This window comes from Leptosomus discolor, chromosome 16 (assembly GCF_034619465.1).
Source record: "Leptosomus discolor isolate bLepDis1 chromosome 16, bLepDis1.hap2, whole genome shotgun sequence".
NCBI classification, from domain to species: Eukaryota; Metazoa; Chordata; class Aves; order Leptosomiformes; family Leptosomidae; genus Leptosomus; species Leptosomus discolor.
Window position 1 is genome coordinate 9,600,647 of NC_141406.1, and position 19,399 is coordinate 9,620,045.

The window sequence follows — 19,399 nt, forward strand, 5'->3', positions numbered from 1 at the left end:
GCTAGCACCACTTTCCAGGGCAAGGAGGCGTCAAGACCAGCCAACACCAGGGCAGCTGAGCTGCAGCTAGCACCTCGCATCCAGAACAGGGTGCAGACCTCCAGCAGCGCGGAGGGCAGGTGACGGCACGTTGTCACCACTTTTATCACCCAGCGTGACTGCCGGGACCACGTCAGTCAGAATCAAACCCGCCCCTACTGGGGACATGACATGAAGGAACCCCGCTGACTTTGCCCAGGAGCGGAGCAGGAGCGCTCGCATCCCCAGCTGTGCGAAGGTGACTTGTAGCTGAGAAGTCACTGCCTTACAGGTGAGCACTGCAGCTCTGGCAGTTGCATCCACCACTACCCCCCTGACCTCAGCTGACCCCTGTTGCCCAACCCTGCCTCCCCCAACACCCAGGTCTCACGCCACGGCCTCATCCCCGGCACAGGAGGGCAGGCAGAACGAGCCCCGCCGCAACCCAACGCCTTGCTGGCAAAAGAGAGCCTGGCTCCCCACCGCCTGTCCGGCTCACCCCACCGCGCCACTGATTTCTGCAGGTGAGATCCCCACGGCAGATCCCCCAGAGCGCCTGTCCAGAAATTCAGCTTGGGATCGTGCTTCAGTTTTTACCTTTGAGTCGCTCATTGCTTCCAGCTGTCTCCACCGGTCGCTCTGCAGACAGTTCGGGAAGGGGACGAGGAAGCCTCCGCAGGGCCAGGCCTGCTTTCCAAGGAGAGAAATGAAACCCGGCTAAGGGGGCGGTTGTGGCCCCCGCTTGTCCCTCAGCGCCCGCTCGAGCGTTTGGCACATGAGGAAACCATCACAGGTGGCTGCGCGGTGAATAAAAACAGAGCATTTGTAGTGATGGCATCGCAAAACACGCTCCTCTTGCCGAGTTCAGAAGCAGGGGCAGAACAGATGGCTTGAGCTGTTCCACCCCGTTCGCTACCTGGGTTTTCGTAGAAAGGTCCCCCCGTGCCGACGGCCAGAGCCCCTGCGGAGCACGAGTCGGGGATGTCGCCTGGATTCAGCCCCGGTCTCGCTGCAGCCAGGGAGGGCACTGGGGCCGACCCCGCAGCCCTCACCCCCAAAGAGGGTCGTGTCCCCCCCCAGGCCCGCTGCAGCCCCCTGGTCTTCCCCGTCCCCCCCGACGCTGCTCACCCCACCGCAGGGTGCTGCGGTTCCGCTCCAGCCAGGGGTCGGGACCACGGCGGCAGTGGGGTTTTGCCAAAGATCAGCCCCTGTTTCCAGTGGCAAGCGCAGGAGAGGCGAGAGCCCGGCAGGGAGCTGCTGTCCGGTCGCTGTCCTGTCCTGCACTGCCCCGGGCTCTGTGGAACACGCACTGACCCTGATGTCACCACTGTGTCGTCACAATGGGGTGGGGGCGGGTTGTCCGTGGGGACCGTTGCCAAGGAGGATCTAGCGACTACAGGGTGGCCAGGGTGGACTAAAAGGGGACTCTCTTCATCCAAGCAATGCTCAACTGGCTGATGGAGGGGGCCAGTCTGATCCTGCCCCCCGAGACCCTGCATCCCTGCAGATCCCTCTGCAACAAAAGGAAATCCTGAAAAACAACCAAGCGACCCCTTCATCTCAAATGTCGTTCTTCTTCTTCCTGCTGGTAACATTAGCAAAAAAACCCAACCAACCCAGAACGCAATAGTTTGAACCCATCCTGGTGCTCAGCAAAGTATGAATTTAACAAGTTTATCCTTCACACGCGCGGCTGATGGACCAGGATGGGTTGGGGATATTTCTCCCAAATCCTGCCAAAACAAATCCCACATGGAACTAAAGAGTTAACCCACGGCAGGGAGGATGTTTGTCTCCTTATGGGATTTAGTAGCCCCTTCACCTCCCCAGGTTGGTAGAGCAGGTAGGTGTTTGAGATGTCAAGCCAGCCATCAGGAAGTGGCTGTTTGTGCTCGGCTGATGTTTGAGAGTCAGCGAAACCACCTGAAAGAGGAGGCAGCCACCTCGCAATCTGACGATGCATCCTCGACTAGCCGGTGGACTGGCACAAATGATCCATAAAGCAGGGCAGGAGATTGAGATTAGACATTAGGAAGAAGTTCTTCACTACAAGGGCGGTGAGGCACCGGCACAGGTTGCCCAGGGAAGCTGTGGCTGCCCCCTCCCTGGCAGTGCTCAAGGCCAGGCTGGATGGGGCTGGGAGCGACCTGGTCTGGTGGAATGTGGGAGGATATTTATGAAATAAGGGACATGTGAACAATCCAGCCTTTCCAGAGAACCTGAGCTGGGACGTACCGGAACTGCTGAAAGCATGAACAACTTGCGGTGCAGGGGGCATGAACATCTTACAGGTGCAGGAGAAGAGACAGCCGCCATTAATGACGCAGTTTTAATTTCTCGAAGAAGATGGGTGTGAACATTTGTGAACGTGACTTGAACGTGACTCGCAATGTGGCCAATCAGGTAGGACTATGGGCTGTTATTTGCGATGAAGCCAATCAGTATTTATTGGGTGTGGTCGAGGGTTATAAATTGCACTGGAAACACGGAAATAAAGGTTCACTTGTTAGATCACATTGATCGTGTCAGTGTCCTCACGCAGCTCCCGCAGGTGGAAGGTGTCCCTACCCATGGCAGGGGGTTGGAACGAGATGGTCGTCGCCGAGGGGAGCTGCCCGCAGCCGGCCGAGCCCGCACCGGAGCGGCAGATGTCAGCGCACAGCGGCTTTTCCTGAGGGAAGGAGATGCCAGGGCCGCGGAGCGGCTCGCCTGGAGCCGGCAGCTCTCGTGGGAGACGCGGGCGAGACCTGGCCGTTGCCAGAACATCGCCGCCCTCCCTGACGCCTGGAAAAAGCGGCCTGGGGAGCGCTGCGACCAGAGTGTGCCGCGGCAGCCCCAGCAGCTGGTGGTGTGGGCAGCTGTGGTGGCAACCCGGGCAAGACCTGTTGGATGCAATGTGGCGAGCCAGGCAGAGGTCGCAGGTAAACCTGCAGGTGTCCAGGTCACAGGCTGCAGGGAATGCCACAGCCTCTCGCTGGCGGCGGGGGGCAGCCACGAGTACGGCCGGGTGCGGTGGGAGCGGGTAGACGATCTGCTCGGCCGAGTGGCCCAGCTGCACGACGAGGCTGCGAGGTTACAAGTGAAATGAAAAGGCTTCGGAGCATTAGGGAGGCTGAAGTGGAGACAGGCCGGTGGAACCAGGCTCTGCCCTCCCTACAACAGAAAGGGGGGCACCCACCAGAGCGCACCCAGGAAACAGGGGCCCCTGTATCCTGCCCCTGTCAGGGGGAAGACAGAAGCCTAAATGAAAGAAGTGAGCGGAGGCAAGTTGCCTGCAAGCGCCCTCCTTGCCTGCCTCACCTCCCCGGGTGCCTCTGAGAAAGAGATATGAGGCCCTGCTGGAAGACGGCCAGTCCAATGAGGGGGTGAATGCTCGAGAGCCTATGCCGGAGGTCTCACCACAGTCAGACAGGCCTTCCAGCCGTCTAGCAACCTCCTCCACAAGGAAGAAGAGAAGAGTTCGAGTTGTTGGAGACTCACTCCTAAAGGGAACAGAGGGCCCAGTATGTGGGTTCGGCCCTCACCATAGGGAAGTCTGTAGTCTTCCTGGAGCCCGAATTAGGGATATCGCTAGGAAACTCCCCAACCTCGTGCGGTCATCAGACTACAACCCGCTACTGATCTTCCAGGCAGGAGGGGAGGAAGCTGCATCCCGTAGCCCGAGGGGAATGAAGAGAGACTTCGGGGCCTTGGGACAATTATTGAAAGAGTCTGGCGCGCAAGTTAATTTCTCTTCCCTCCTTCCAGTTGCGGGTGATGACACGGGAAGCAATAGCAGGATCCACGCTGTAAATACCTGGCTCCAGGACTGGGGCTACAGGCCGGGCTCTTGTGTGTTCTTTGATAATGGCTGGTTTTAGAAAACACCAGACCTGATGCTAATACGTGGGAAGGGCTTATCTTGTAGAGGGAAAAGGGTTCTAGGGCAACAATTAGCAGGGCTCGTAGCTAGAGCTTTAAAGTAGATTCGAAGGGGGATGGGGTTGTAGCTGGGTTTGCACCGGTGGGGCACTGTTCTAGTATTAGTGAGGACCGGAAGGCCTGCCATCCCCCTCGGGTGCAGTCGGCGTGCTCAGCTCGCTCCCTGAGATGCCTGTATGCCAGTGCACGCCGCACGGGGAATAAACAGGAGGAGTCAGGAATCCGTGTCCGGTCAAGGGGTTACGATCTGGTGACAATTACAGAGACATGGTGGGACTGCTCACGTGACTGGAATGCGGTCATGGATGGCCGCGTCCTTTTCGGGAAAGACAGGCCAACAAGGCGAGGAGGTGGAGGTGGCGTTGCTCTTTCCATGAGGGAGCAGCTAGAACGTAGGGAGTTCTGTCCAGGGGTGGATGAGGAGCGGGTTGAGAGTTTGTGGGTGAGAATCAAGGGGCAGGCTAGCATGGGAGATACTGCCGTGGGTGTCTAGTACCGGCCACCCGATCAGGATGAGGAAGTTGATGAGGCCTTCTACAGGCAGCGGACAGCAGCCTGGCATTCACAGGCCCTGGTACTCGTGGGGGATTTTAATTACCCAGATATTTGCTGGGAGACCTACACAGCTAGCCATTCACAGTCCAGGAGGTTCCTCCAGTGCATCGATGAGAACTTCTTGATGCAAATGGTGGATGAGCCAACTAGGAGAGGAGCACTGCTAGAGCAGATCTTATAACAATCTTATCTCACTAGCAAGCAGGGTCTGGTTGAAGCGGTGAAGGTTGAGGGCAGCCCTTGGCTGCAGCCATCATGAGATGGCGGAGTTCAGGATCTTGTGCGGTAGGAAGAGAACACCAAGCAAGATCACAACCTTGGCCTTCAGCAGGGCCAACTTTGGCCTTTTCAAGCAATTGCTAGGGGAAATCCCATGGGGCAGGGTACTAGAAGGTAAAGGGGCCCAAGAGAGTCGGTTTCTATTCAAGGACCACTTTTTCCAGGCTCCAGATCGGAGCATGCCAGTGGGTAGGAAATCAAGAAAGGGAGGCAGGAGACCCACGTGGTTGAACAGGAAACTGATGGGCAAACTCAAGTGGAAGAAGAGAGTCTATAGATCTTGGAAGCAGGGGATGGCCACTTGGGAGGACTATAAGACTGTTGTCAGAGGATGTAGGGAGGCAACTAGGAAAGCTAAGGCCTCCTTGGAGTTAAGCCTTGCAAGGGAGGTCAAGGACAGCAGAAAGGGCTTCTTCAAATACATTGCAGACAAAACTAATGCTAGAGGCAATGTAGGCCCACTGCTGAATGAGGCGGGTGCCCTGGTGACAGAGGATACAGGGAAGGTGGAGCTACTGAACGCCTTCTTTGCCTCTGTCTATGCTGCTGGAGACTGTCCTCAGGAGCTCCAGAGCCCTGAGGCCCCAGAGGAAGTCAGGATAAAGAAGGAGATTGCCTTGATTGATGAGGACTGGGTTAGGGATCAATTAAGCAAGCTGGACATACACAAATGCATGGGCCCTGCTGGGATGCACACGCGGGTGCTGAGGGAGCTGGCACAAGTCATTGCTAGACCACTCTCCATTATCTTTGGTTAGTCGTGGGGAACAGGAGAGGTGCCTGAGGGCTGGAGGAAAGCAAATGTCAGTCCAGTCTTCAAAAAGGGCAAGAAGGAGGACCCGGGTAACTACAGACTGGTCAGCCTCACCTCCATCCCTGGAAAAGTGATGGAACAACTTACCCTCAGTGCTGCCTGTAGGCATATCAAGGATAAGAGAGTCGTTAGGAGCAGTCAACATGGCTTTACCAATGGAAGTCTGATAGCCTTTTATGAAGACATAACCAGGTGGATGGATAGATGATGGTAGTGCAGTGGATGTGGTTTATCTTGATTTCGGTAAAGCACTTGACACTGTCTCCCACAGCATCCTCGCAGCAGAACTGAGGAAGTGTGGTCTGGATGACCGGGTAGTGAGGTGGCTTGTTTAATTGGTTGAAGGAAAGAAGTCAGAGAGCTGTGGTGAATGGGACAGAGTCTAGTTGGAGGCCTGGATCTGGTGGAGTCCCTCAGGGGTGGGTGCTGGGACCAGGACTCTTCGATATATTCGTCAATGACCTGGATGAGGGAACAGAGCACCCTGTCAGGAGGTTTGCTGCTGACACCAAACTGGGAGGAGTGGCTGACACCCCAGGAGGCTGTGCTGCCGTTCAGAAAGACCTGGACAGGCTGGAGAGCTGGGCGGGGAGACATTTAATGAACTACAACAAGGGCAAGTGCAGGGTCTCGCAGCTGGGAAAGAACAACCCCATGTCCCAGTAGAGGTTGGGGACTGAGCTGGTGGAGAATAGCGTAGCGGAAAGGGGCCTGGGGGGCCTGGTGGGCAGCAGGATGACCATGAGCCAGCAATGTGTCCTGGTGGCCAAGAAGGCCAATGGCATCCCGGGGGGTATGAGAAGGGGTGCGGTCAGTAGGTCGAGAGAGGTTCTCCTCCCCCTTCTCCTCTGCCCCGCTGAGAGCCCATCTGGAATAGCGTGTCCAGTTCTGGGCCCCTCAGTTCCAGAAGGACAGGGAACTGCTGGAAAGAGTCCAGCGCAGAGCCACAAAGGTGATGAAGGGGGTGGAACGTCTCCCTTCTGATGAAAGGCTGAGGGAGCTGGGTCTCTTGAGCTTGGAGAAGAGGAGACTGAGGGGTGACCTCATGGATGTTCATAAATACGTAAAGGGCGAGTGTCAGGAGGGTGGAGCCGGGCTCTTCTCGGTGACGTCCAATGACAGGACAAGGGGCAACAAGTGCAAGCTGGAGCACAGAAGATTCCACGTGAACATAAGGGAAAAACTTTTTAATTGTGAGGATGACAGAGCCCTGGAACAGGCTGCCCAGAGAGGTGGTGGAGTCTCCTTCTCTGGAGACGTTCAAAAGTTGCCCGGGCGCGTTCCTGTGTGACCTACTCTAGGTGGTCCTGCTCTGGCAGGGGGCTTGGACTGGATGATCTTTCGAGGTCCCTTGCAACCCCTGACATTCTGTGATCTCTTCTCTCGAAGGTCCCGTGCCAGGAGCACTGGCCCGCTCAGATTTGAAGCTGTCAGCACACGAAATCTTCAGTCTAGCCCTCCTCCTCTTGCCCGTGCCAGGAGCGTCGGCCTGCTGCTTCTCGTGCCTCTGGAGAATCAGCTGGCGCAGCTGCCCGTGGTCCAGCGGCACTTCCACTGCCCAAGAAAATGGCCAGCCGTCACGCACCCCGTCACAGGCCTGACATCTGTGGTGGGGCGGGGGAGGCTGGTTGGGGTTGGCTGGGAAGGACAGGGGTCAGCGGGGGATTGGGCGGGGCAGCCAGGGGGGAACGGGGCATTGGGCGTTGGCTGCGTGGCCACAGCCCCTCCCTCCCACCTCCCCCACTCACAGGCGCCGATGGCGTCGGCGGTGCCGTTCGGGGCAGGGGCCGTCGGGCAGAGCTGGGCGCGATCCATCCCCCAGAGGAGCTCGGTGCCGCCCAGCAGCAGGTGGGCGAAGGGCTGGGCCAGGTGGGAGCCCTCAGCCGATGTGTAGCGCAGGATGGACTCCTGCAGCAGGAGCTCGCGGGTCCTCTTCTCCAGGAGACCTGGGTGGGAGGGAGCACTGTCATGCAGGGCCCCTGCCCCAATCCGCCCCCGCCCGTCTGCTGAGCAGGGGCTCATCCTCTGGCTTCCCCAAGGCGGTGCCGTCCGGCAGCCTGTCTCCCCAGGGGCAAGGGCCCGAGGCCGGCTCCCGCACCCAGAGCCGAGAGGAGGGCTTGGGGCTCCACTGGCATCTTTCTAGAGCCGGCTTGGCTCCCGAGTTGACTGGCAATTTGGCACCCCAGAATTCGCATTAGGGACACCCATGCGTGACGGGGCAGAGGAAAAAACAAGAGCTCAATTAAAACACAGTGCAAGCGGGTGGTGGACACGCAGGGTCCAGGCCATGTGGCAGGGGAAGACGGGCAGCCCCGACCCACCCAGAATCTGCGCCAGGTTGTCTCCAAGCGGCCACGTTATCTTCGTAGCATCACAGCTGGTTTCTTTGAGCAGGGCCTCCACGCCAGATCTGAGCTGGCCCAGCAACTTGCTGCTCTCCTTGTATTTCTTTTCATACATGTTGGCTTCCTTGGTGGTTTCCATTATTTTTGCCTATCAACAAAGGTTTTGACAGGTGTCACCCCAGCCCCCTGCTCTTCCCCCACACCCCAGTGCTGGCCACTTCCAGGCTGGGCACTGGAGACATCCCACCCCATGCTCCCGTCCCTGCAGGGGAAAGGCTCTGCGTAGGGGAGCCCAAGCTCCCCGTGCCGCGCACGAGGCCGCAGGCGCTGGAGAGCCAGGGCTGGCAGGAGCCCTGCAGGCACCCTCTCACCATGCACTGGGAGACAGGGCTGCCAAAGCCAATGCAGGGCCCTTTTCTGCCCACGCCTGTCCAGCCCTTGACCAGAGCAGCGTTCATAGGACCAGACTCCCTGGCACACGTGGCAGGGCCGCGCTGCCCTTGCAGAGGGAAGGCCCGGCCGCCATACCTCCACTTCCTCCAGGCTCTCTTCCGCAGGCTCCTTGTCCACGATGAGGGCTGCAATCCTGCTCTGTGTAAACACAAGCACGAGAGAGGGGTATGGGCTGAGTGCCCACCAGATGTGCCTGACAGAGGCTGGGGACCATCCCTCTGCCCTGGCAGCAGGGACGTCCCACTTGACCCCCCCCCGGGGACCACTGTCACCAGGCCAGGGGGGCAGCTGATGACCTCACAACGGGCAGCCTTTCTCCCTCCAGCCAGCCCCACACATGGCCGAGGCACCTCTTGCCTTTCCTGGATCCTGCAGTCGTTTTGCTGGGTACATGGTGGCAGTATTGAGACCTTTTCAGATCCGAGAACGCCGCCTTCTGGCTCTGGGAGTTCTCTTTTAGCTGCCCCTTTGCCTTCCCCTAATCCCGCCCCTGTGGCAGGCTCTGAGCTGGGCTCTTGTGTGATTCCGGACACGTGGGAGAGGAAAAGCCCCAGCCCAGCAGCACCAGCTGAGAAAGGGGAGACGTGAAGGGCCTGGAACAGACCTGCTGGTCGTTGATCCTCTGCTGCATCTTCGCCATCTCCTTGTTGACCTCGATGGCGTAGCTGAAGCAGGAGAACTCCTTCTGATTCTCTGCGACAAAGCTGTCTATCAGCCGGTCGATGTCGCCGTTCTCCGCCTGCTCCAGCAGCTGCTGGTAAACTGGCATCAGGCTCTCGAAGCTCTCTGCTTCTGCTTGCCTCTGCCTGATGCGCTTGGCTGCCTTCAAGGCTGAGGGAGAGAGGGAGCGTCTGGGCTGCGCGTGTCCCCACGGCTGCCCTTGGCAGAGCCTTCCTTCACTCAGAAATTAAGCAAGGAGCTCACAGCCTGCATGGGAATGGGGCAAACACAGTGGCATCCCTCCCCAGCAGGATCAAAGGGGCCACGGCTGCACATGGAGGCGGGTCCCTGCTTCCCCATCCCTCCCTCTCCCCCAAGGGCACCCCAAGACGCAGGGGTTCAGGTGGCCTCCCTTGCTTATCCCTGTTTGTCTGTTTATTCTGTAGGGCAAAGGGTGGCTGAAGGAGCCTGCAGGCAGAGGAGACGTCCTGCCTTTGGGGTGCAGCGCTATAAGCCACCCCTTGCCAACCCTGCGCAGCCCTGGTTTGGGGTCCCCGTTGCACGGCATTTCTCTCATTTGCTACCTTTGTTCTTTTGGGCCTTTTCCTTCAACTCCGAGAGATCTCGCAGTTTGGTGTCCATGAAAGTTTGCATTTCGATCTGCGCCGTGCCAAGGACACGCTTCTGCCTTTCGTGCAGGGCAGCGTCTTTCCTCTGCTTTTCAGTCTCCTCTCTAGTTCTGTTCAGAGTCTCCATCCTGCACGCAGAAAGCAGCAGGTTACACCACGCGTAGTTAGAACGATTTCTCTTCCTGGCCGTCTCCGTGCCTGACCCAGCCAAGCCCCCGTGATGCTGTGCACATTGCCCAGCTCTCATCGCGATGCGGCTGTGTCAGCCCAAGGCCAGCAGCAAGCTGACAGAGCTCTTGGTGGGGTTTTGTACTTGGACACAGCACCCAGCTCCGGCAGCCCGGCTCACTTGGACCAGAGCTGGCTGGCCTCTGCTCCGCGTCTGCTGCGTCCCCCTCTGTGGGCTCAGGTGGGACTCAGCGGACAGAGACTGCTCCGCGAGGCAGCTCACCCCATCCCGAGAAACCTCTGGGGCGGGTGGAGTAAATCACCCTGGAGGTACCGGTCTCCCTGCACTGACCAGGCACCCAGCCCTCGGCACCCAGCCCTCGGCACCCAGCTCTAGACAAGAGCGGAGAATCCTCTCTCTCAAGTTGCCAGCGATCTCTCTTGTCATCGCTACTCGACGCCGCCATTGCCCACCGGTGCCAAGTTTACCGCAGAGCGTTCGCAAGGCCACGTACCACTCCTCGTAGGCTTCTGTGGATTGCTGAAGAGCGCTGTTCATCCTCCTGCGTTGCTTCTCCAGCTTCCTGTGGAGCTTAAAGAAGATGTTGTTCAAAGCAGCTTTCTGTATTTGGAGGCTTTCAATCTCTTCACGCAGCTGCTTGTTTCTGCTCACAGCGGTGTGGAAACGGACAGTGACCTGGGGAGAGAGAAGCAAGGGGTCTGAAGCTGCTGCGGGACTGGGGGGCTCAGGTCTCTGCAGAAAGACCTCGACCAGGGCTGAGACAAACACGGGCCAAGGGATGTGAAGCTGGCCCTGCAGTATCCTCCTCCCTAAGGCTGGAGAGGCAACAGTAGGCCAGGCCGAGACCCGGAGCTGGCATTGTCCAAGGCAAGGTGGCCTCAGGCAGCTCGGCCGTGTCACTAAACAGGCGCAGGCCTTCAGGCTTCTTGGCAAGGCACAAGTGCTGCATTTGGGTCGCCAAGCTCGAAGGAGCCTTGGAGGGGTTCTGGGAGCAACCAGGCCAGGGGAACAAGCCAGGGCCTTTACGCAGCTTGTGGCAACCAAACGCATTTGCACCGTTACCCTTTGTCCTGACCAAAAGGCATGTTGCACACAGGCCCCAGTGCAGCCCCGCACACGGCCGCCAAAGGCCTGCCAAAGGTTTGCTTACGTTGTATAGAGACGTCTCCAGCGTCTCGGCCTGCTTTGGCAGCCGCTCGCTCCTCTTCACGTCCTTCACCTTTGCTGCTCTCCGCTTTTGACTCGCAATCTCTTGTTCCAGCTCTAATATCTGCGCACACAGAGGAAAAAAACCAAAGAAAGTATAATCTCCAGCCCTACGTTCTGGACTCTTGTCAGGCTGTCCTCAGGAGAAGTGAAGAGACATCTCTCGGGTGTCGCTGCTCCTCGATTTGCCACATCTCAGGCAGCACAGCTAAATGTTGCATTTTCAGAAGAACGACAAAAGTCAAGGGAAAAGCAGTGGGATGTTGCGTGACCCCAGGCAGGTGTGTGCCATCCAAGAGGAGCTGCAGAGAGCTGTGGGACAGCAAGGCTGAGAGTTGCGCCGTACTTTTCTGGCCAGCGATGCTGACTTGAATGGGAGCCTGGCTCTGTCCCTTTGTCAGTGGCACGTGTCTTTTGCCAGGAGGCAGCATTCTGTTCCGAGGCCTGAAGGAGATGCATTCTGCATCGAGGGGTTTCAGCCACGGGTCTCCCTCTGTGACTCTGCTCTGCTCTACCGTGCTCGGCCAGGGAATGGTTCAGATGCGTTACCTGCTTCTCCAGGGCAGCTAAGAGGGCTTTTCTCTCTCCAATCAGAGAGTCGTGCTTGGATTTGGACTGCAAAAGGCGGTGGAGCTCCGTACGATTCCTCTCATCCAGCATCACGTTCCTCCGGGACGTGATCTGGCTCAGCGTTGATAACACCTCCTTCTGTTCTTGAGCCAGCGACTCTATTTCTTGCCTGTAAAAACAAAACAACAAATAACATGGAGCACATCCCACCTGCAACGCCGGAGCAGGTCCTTGCCCCTCCCCACCTCAGCACCAGGGTCCCCACATCTCTGCCTGGAGGAACTTTCCGGGCACAACGCAGCCGAGCCAAGCTGCACTTACTCCTGGGCCTGCAGCTGACGCCTCGTCTTGGCACCATAGGACCTGTTCTTCTCCCCAGCTCTCCGAAACTGCACCTGCAGTCTCCTGAACTCGCCTTCAGCCAGCTTGTCCTGCTCCTTCTCCGGGAAGGCTGAAAGCTTCTGCCTCAAAGAGAGCGCGCCCTGCTGACACAGAGAGGGAGAGCTCAGTCACTTGAGCAAACCCCACCAGCAGTGGTAGACAGCGGAGCTGGGCACGGGGCAGTGGGTTAATGGCATCGCCACCTCCAGCTCTTCGTCACCACCTTCAGCTCTTCACTGGCACCGAAGATATTCAGTACCCTCCCAAACACTGAGCCACACAAACCAACTCCATGAGCGCTTCTGATCCACTTCAGAGCAAAGGCGGCCAGGCGCTGTGCTCTTGGGTAACCCCCCGCCATGCTAGCACCACTTTCCAGGGCAAGGAGGCGTCAAGACCAGCCAACACCAGGGCAGCTGAGCCGCAGCTAGCACCTCGCATCCAGAACAGGGTGCAGACCTCCAGCAGCGCGGAGGGCAGGTGACGGCACGTTGTCACCACTTTTATCACCCAGCGTGACTGCCGGGACCACGTCAGTCAGAATCAAACCCGCCCCTACTGGGGACATGACATGAAGGAACCCCGCTGACTTTGCCCAGGAGCGGAGCAGGAGCGCTCGCATCCCCAGCTGTGCGAAGGTGACTTGTAGCTGAGAAGTCACTGCCTTACAGGTGAGCACTGCAGCTCTGGCAGTTGCATCCACCACTACCCCCCTGACCTCAGCTGACCCCTGTTGCCCAACCCTGCCTCCCCCAACACCCAGGTCTCACGCCACGGCCTCATCCCCGGCACAGGAGGGCAGGCAGAACGAGCCCCGCCGCAACCCAACGCCTTGCTGGCAAAAGAGAGCCTGGCTCCCCACCGCCTGTCCGGCTCACCCCACCGCGCCACTGATTTCTGCAGGTGAGATCCCCACGGCAGATCCCCCAGAGCGCCTGTCCAGAAATTCAGCTTGGGATCGTGCTTCAGTTTTTACCTTTGAGTCGCTCATTGCTTCCAGCTGTCTCCACCGGTCGCTCTGCAGACAGTTCGGGAAGGGGACGAGGAAGCCTCCGCAGGGCCAGGCCTGCTTTCCAAGGAGAGAAATGAAACCCGGCTAAGGAGGCGGTTGTGGCCCCCGCTTGTCCCTCAGCGCCCGCTCGAGCGTTTGGCACATGAGGAAACCATCACAGGTGGCTGCGCGGTGAATAAAAACAGAGCATTTGTAGTGATGGCATCGCAAAACACGCTCCTCTGGCCGAGTTCAGAAGCAGGGGCAGAACAGATGGCTTGAGCTGTTCCACCCCGTTCGCTACCTGGGTTTTCGTAGAAAGGTCCCCCCGTGCCGACGGCCAGAGCCCCCGCGGAGCACGAGTCGGGGATGTCGCCTGGATTCAGCCCCGGTCTCGCTGCAGCCAGGGAGGGCACTGGGGCCGACCCCGCAGCCCTCACCCCCAAAGAGGGTCGTGTCCCCCCCCAGGCCCGCTGCAGCCCCCTGGTCTTCCCCGTCCCCCCTGACGCTGCTCACCCCACCGCAGGGTGCTGCGGTTCCGCTCCAGCCAGGGGTCGGGACCACGGCGGCAGTGGGGTTTTGCCGAAGATCAGCCCCTGTTTCCAGTGGCAAGCGCAGGAGAGGCGAGAGCCCGGCAGGGAGCTGCTGTCCGGTCGCTGTCCTGTCCTGCACTGCCCCGGGCTCTGTGGAACACGCACTGACCCTGATGTCACCACTGTGTCGTCACAATGGGGTGGGGGCAGGTTGTCCGTGGGGACCGTTGCCAAGGAGGATCTAGCGACTACAGGGTGGCCAGGGTGGACTAAAAGGGGACTCTCTTCATCCAAGCAATGCTCAACTGGCTGATGGAGGGGGCCAGTCTGATCCTGCCCCCCGAGACCCTGCATCCCTGCAGATCCCTCTGCAACAAAAGGAAATCCTGAAAAACAACCAAGCGACCCCTTCATCTCAAATGTCGTTCTTCTTCTTCCTGCTGGTAACATTAGCAAAAAAACCCAACCAACCCAGAACGCAATAGTTTGAACCCATCCTGGTGCTCAGCAAAGTATGAATTTAACAAGTTTATCCTTCACACGCGCGGCTGATGGACCAGGATGGGTTGGGGATATTTCTCCCAAATCCTGCCAAAACAAATCCCACATGGAACTAAAGAGTTAACCCACGGCAGGGAGGATGTTTGTCTCCTTATGGGATTTAGTAGCCCCTTCACCTCCCCAGGTTGGTAGAGCAGGTAGGTGTTTGAGATGTCAAGCCAGCCATCAGGAAGTGGCTGTTTGTGCTCGGCTGATGTTTGAGAGTCAGCGAAACCACCTGAAAGAGGAGGCAGCCACCTCGCAATCTGACGATGCATCCTCGACTAGCCGGTGGACTGGCACAAATGATCCATAAAGCAGGGCAGGAGATTGAGATTAGACATTAGGAAGAAGTTCTTCACTACAAGGGCGGTGAGGCACCGGCACAGGTTGCCCAGGGAAGCTGTGGCTGCCCCCTCCCTGGCAGTGCTCAAGGCCAGGCTGGATGGGGCTGGGAGCGACCTGGTCTGGTGGAATGTGGGAGGATATTTATGAAATAAGGGACATGTGAACAATCCAGCCTTTCCAGAGAACCTGAGCTGGGACGTACCGGAACTGCTGAAAGCATGAACAACTTGCGGTGCAGGGGGCATGAACATCTTACAGGTGCAGGAGAAGAGACAGCCGCCATTAATGACGCAGTTTTAATTTCTCGAAGAAGATGGGTGTGAACATTTGTGAACGTGACTTGAACGTGACTCGCAATGTGGCCAATCAGGTAGGACTATGGGCTGTTATTTGCGATGAAGCCAATCAGTATTTATTGGGTGTGGTCGAGGGTTATAAATTGCACTGGAAACACGGAAATAAAGGTTCACTTGTTAGATCACATTGATCGTGTCAGTGTCCTCACGCAGCTCCCGCAGGTGGAAGGTGTCCCTACCCATGGCAGGGGGTTGGAACGAGATGGTCGTCGCCGAGGGGAGCTGCCCGCAGCCGGCCGAGCCCGCATCGGAGCGGCAGATGTCAGCGCACAGCGGCTTTTCCTGAGGGAAGGAGATGCCAGGGCCGCGGAGCGGCTCGCCTGGAGCCGGCAGCTCTCGTGGGAGACGCGGGCGAGACCTGGCCGTTGCCAGAACATCGCCGCCCTCCCTGACGCCTGGAAAAAGCGGCCTGGGGAGCGCTGCGACCAGAGTGTGCCGCGGCAGCCCCAGCAGCTGGTGGTGTGGGCAGCTGTGGTGGCAACCCGGGCAAGACCTGTTGGATGCAATGTGGCGAGCCAGGCAGAGGTCGCAGGTAAACCTGCAGGTGTCCAGGTCACAGGCTGCAGGGAATGCCACAGCCTCTCGCTGGCGGCGGGGGGCAGCCACGAGTACGGCCGGGTGCGGTGGGAGCGGGTAGACGATCTGCTCGGCCGAGTGGCCCAGCTGCACGACGAGGCTGCGAGGTTACAAGTGAAATGAAAAGGCTTCGGAGCATTAGGGAGGCTGAAGTGGAGACAGGCCGGTGGAACCAGGCTCTGCCCTCCCTACAACAGAAAGGGGGGCACCCACCAGAGCGCACCCAGGAAACAGGGGCCCCTGTATCCTGCCCCTGTCAGGGGGAAGACAGAAGCCTAAATGAAAGAAGTGAGCGGAGGCAAGTTGCCTGCAAGCGCCCTCCTTGCCTGCCTCACCTCCCCGGGTGCCTCTGAGAAAGAGATATGAGGCCCTGCTGGAAGACGGCCAGTCCAATGAGGGGGTGAATGCTCGAGAGCCTATGCCGGAGGTCTCACCACAGTCAGACAGGCCTTCCAGCCGTCTAGCAACCTCCTCCACAAGGAAGAAGAGAAGAGTTCGAGTTGTTGGAGACTCACTCCTAAAGGGAACAGAGGGCCCAGTATGTGGGTTCGGCCCTCACCATAGGGAAGTCTGTAGTCTTCCTGGAGCCCGAATTAGGGATATCGCTAGGAAACTCCCCAACCTCGTGCGGTCATCAGACTACAACCCGCTACTGATCTTCCAGGCAGGAGGGGAGGAAGCTGCATCCCGTAGCCCGAGGGGAATGAAGAGAGACTTCGGGGCCTTGGGACAATTATTGAAAGAGTCTGGCGCGCAAGTTAATTTCTCTTCCCTCCTTCCAGTTGCGGGTGATGACACGGGAAGCAATAGCAGGATCCACACTGTAAATACCTGGCTCCAGGACTGGGGCTACAGGCCGGGCTCTTGTGTGTTCTTTGATAATGGCTGGTTTTAGAAAACACCAGACCTGATGCTAATACGTGGGAAGGGCTTATCTTGTAGAGGGAAAAGGGTTCTAGGGCAACAATTAGCAGGGCTCGTAGCTAGAGCTTTAAAGTAGATTCGAAGGGGGATGGGGTTGTAGCTGGGTTTGCACCGGTGGGGCACTGTTCTAGTATTAGTGAGGACCGGAAGGCCTGCCATCCCCCTCGGGTGCAGTCGGCGTGCTCAGCTCGCTCCCTGAGATGCCTGTATGCCAGTGCACGCCGCACGGGGAATAAAGAGGAGGAGTCAGGAATCCGTGTCCGGTCAAGGGGTTACGATCTGGTGACAATTACAGAGACATGGTGGGACTGCTCACGTGACTGGAATGCGGTCATGGATGGCCGCGTCCTTTTCGGGAAAGACAGGCCAACAAGGCGAGGAGGTGGAGGTGGCGTTGCTCTTTCCATGAGGGAGCAGCTAGAACGTAGGGAGTTCTGTCCAGGGGTGGATGAGGAGCGGGTTGAGAGTTTGTGGGTGAGAATCAAGGGGCAGGCTAGCATGGGAGATACTGCCGTGGGTGTCTAGTACCGGCCACCCGATCAGGATGAGGAAGTTGATGAGGCCTTCTACAGGCAGCGGACAGCAGCCTGGCATTCACAGGCCCTGGTACTCGTGGGGGATTTTAATTACCCAGATATTTGCTGGGAGACCTACACAGCTAGCCATTCACAGTCCAGGAGGTTCCTCCAGTGCATCGATGAGAACTTCTTGATGCAAATGGTGGATGAGCCAACTAGGAGAGGAGCACTGCTAGAGCAGATCTTATAACAATCTTATCTCACTAGCAAGCAGGGTCTGGTTGAAGCGGTGAAGGTTGAGGGCAGCCCTTGGCTGCAGCCATCATGAGATGGCGGAGTTCAGGATCTTGTGCGGTAGGAAGAGAACACCAAGCAAGATCACAACCTTGGCCTTCAGCAGGGCCAACTTTGGCCTTTTCAAGCAATTGCTAGGGGAAATCCCATGGGGCAGGGTACTAGAAGGTAAAGGGGCCCAAGAGAGTCGGTTTCTATTCAAGGACCACTTTTTCCAGGCTCCAGATCGGAGCATGCCAGTGGGTAGGAAATCAAGAAGGGGAGGCAGGAGACCCACGTGGTTGAACAGGAAACTGATGGGCAAACTCAAGTGGAAGAAGAGAGTCTATAGATCTTGGAAGCAGGGGATGGCCACTTGGGAGGACTATAAGACTGTTGTCAGAGGATGTAGGGAGGCAACTAGGAAAGCTAAGGCCTCCTTGGAGTTAAGCCTTGCAAGGGAGGTCAAGGACAGCAGAAAGGGCTTCTTCAAATACATTGCAGACAAAACTAATGCTAGAGGCAATGTAGGCCCACTGCTGAATGAGGCGGGTGCCCTGGTGACAGAGGATACAGGGAAGGTGGAGCTACTGAACGCCTTCTTTGCCTCTGTCTATGCTGCTGGAGACTGTCCTCAGGAGCTCCAGAGCCCTGAGGCCCCAGAGGAAGTCAGGATAAAGGAGGAGATTGCCTTGATTGATGAGGACTGGGTTAGGGATCAATTAAGCAAGCTGGACATACACAAATGCATGGGCCCTGCTGGGATGCACACGCGGGTGCTGAGGGAACTGGCACAAGTCATTGCTAGACCACTCTCCATCATCTTTGGTTAGTCGTGGGGAACAGGAGAGGTGCCTGAGGGCTGGAGGAAAGCAAATGTCAGTCCAGTCTTCAAAAAGGGCAAGAAGGAGGACCCGGGTAACTACAGACTGGTCAGCCTCACCTCCATCCCTGGAAAAGTGATGGAACAACTTACCCTCAGTGCTGCCTGTAGGCATATCAAGGATAAGAGAGTCGTTAGGAGCAGTCAACATGGCTTTACCAAAGGGAAGTCTGATAGCCTTTTATGAAGACATAACCAGGTGGATGGATAGATGATGGTAGTGCAGTGGATGTGGTTTATCTTGATTTCGGTAAAGCACTTGACACTGTCTCCCACAGCATCCTCGCAGCAGAACTGAGGAAGTGTGGTCTGGATGACCGGGTAGTGAGGTGGCTTGTTTAATTGGTTGAAGGAAAGAAGTCAGAGAGCTGTGGTGAATGGGACAGAGTCTAGTTGGAGGCCTGGATCTGGTGGAGTCCCTCAGGGGTGGGTGCTGGGACCAGGACTCTTCGATATATTCGTCAATGACCTGGATGAGGGAACAGAGCACCCTGTCAGGAGGTTTGCTGCTGACACCAAACTGGGAGGAGTGGCTGACACCCCAGGAGGCTGTGCTGCCGTTCAGAAAGACCTGGACAGGCTGGAGAGCTGGGCGGGGAGACATTTAATGAACTACAACAAGGGCAAGTGCAGGGTCTCGCAGCTGGGAAAGAACAACCCCATGTCCCAGTAGAGGTTGGGGACTGAGCTGGTGGAGAATAGCGTAGCGGAAAGGGGCCTGGGGGGCCTGGTGGGCAGCAGGATGACCATGAGCCAGCAATGTGTCCTGGTGGCCAAGAAGGCCAATGGCATCCCGGGGGGTATGAGAAGGGGTGCGGTCAGTAGGTCGAGAGAGGTTCTCCTCCCCCTTCTCCTCTGCCCCGCTGAGAGCCCATCTGGAATAGCGTGTCCAGTTCTGGGCCCCTCAGTTCCAGAAGGACAGGGAACTGCTGGAAAGAGTCCAGCGCAGAGCCACAAAGGTGATGAAGGGGGTGGAACGTCTCCCTTCTGATGAAAGGCTGAGGGAGCTGGGTCTCTTGAGCTTGGAGAAGAGGAGACTGAGGGGTGACCTCATGGATGTTCATAAATACGTAAAGGGCGAGTGTCAGGAGGGTGGAGCCGGGCTCTTCTCGGTGACGTCCAATGACAGGACAAGGGGCAACAAGTGCAAGCTGGAGCACAGAAGATTCCACGTGAACATAAGGGAAAAACTTTTTAATTGTGAGGATGACAGAGCCCTGGAACAGGCTGCCCAGAGAGGTGGTGGAGTCTCCTTCTCTGGAGACGTTCAAAAGTTGCCCGGGCGCGTTCCTGTGTGACCTACTCTAGGTGGTCCTGCTCTGGCAGGGGGCTTGGACTGGATGATCTTTCGAGGTCCCTTGCAACCCCTGACATTCTGTGATCTCTTCTCTCGAAGGTCCCGTGCCAGGAGCACTGGCCCGCTCAGATTTGAAGCT

The 19,399-nt window shown here is 57.7% G+C and overlaps 1 protein-coding gene across 1 annotated transcript; it reads right to left on the bottom strand.

Annotated features, from left to right (window-relative positions):
- Window positions 1-8,863: 8,863 nt before the first annotated feature.
- Window positions 8,864-12,382, bottom strand: LOC147414321 (uncharacterized). Its single transcript, XM_086473997.1, has 7 exons — window positions 12,245-12,382; window positions 11,962-12,149; window positions 11,620-11,809; window positions 10,601-11,134; window positions 10,358-10,539; window positions 9,630-9,802; window positions 8,864-9,216 (listed from the first exon to the last, which is right to left on the bottom strand). The coding sequence occupies exons 1-7, from the start codon at window positions 12,380-12,382 to the stop codon at window positions 8,864-8,866; spliced, it is 1,758 nt and encodes a 585-aa protein (XP_086330123.1).
- Window positions 12,383-19,399: the final 7,017 nt, after the last annotated feature.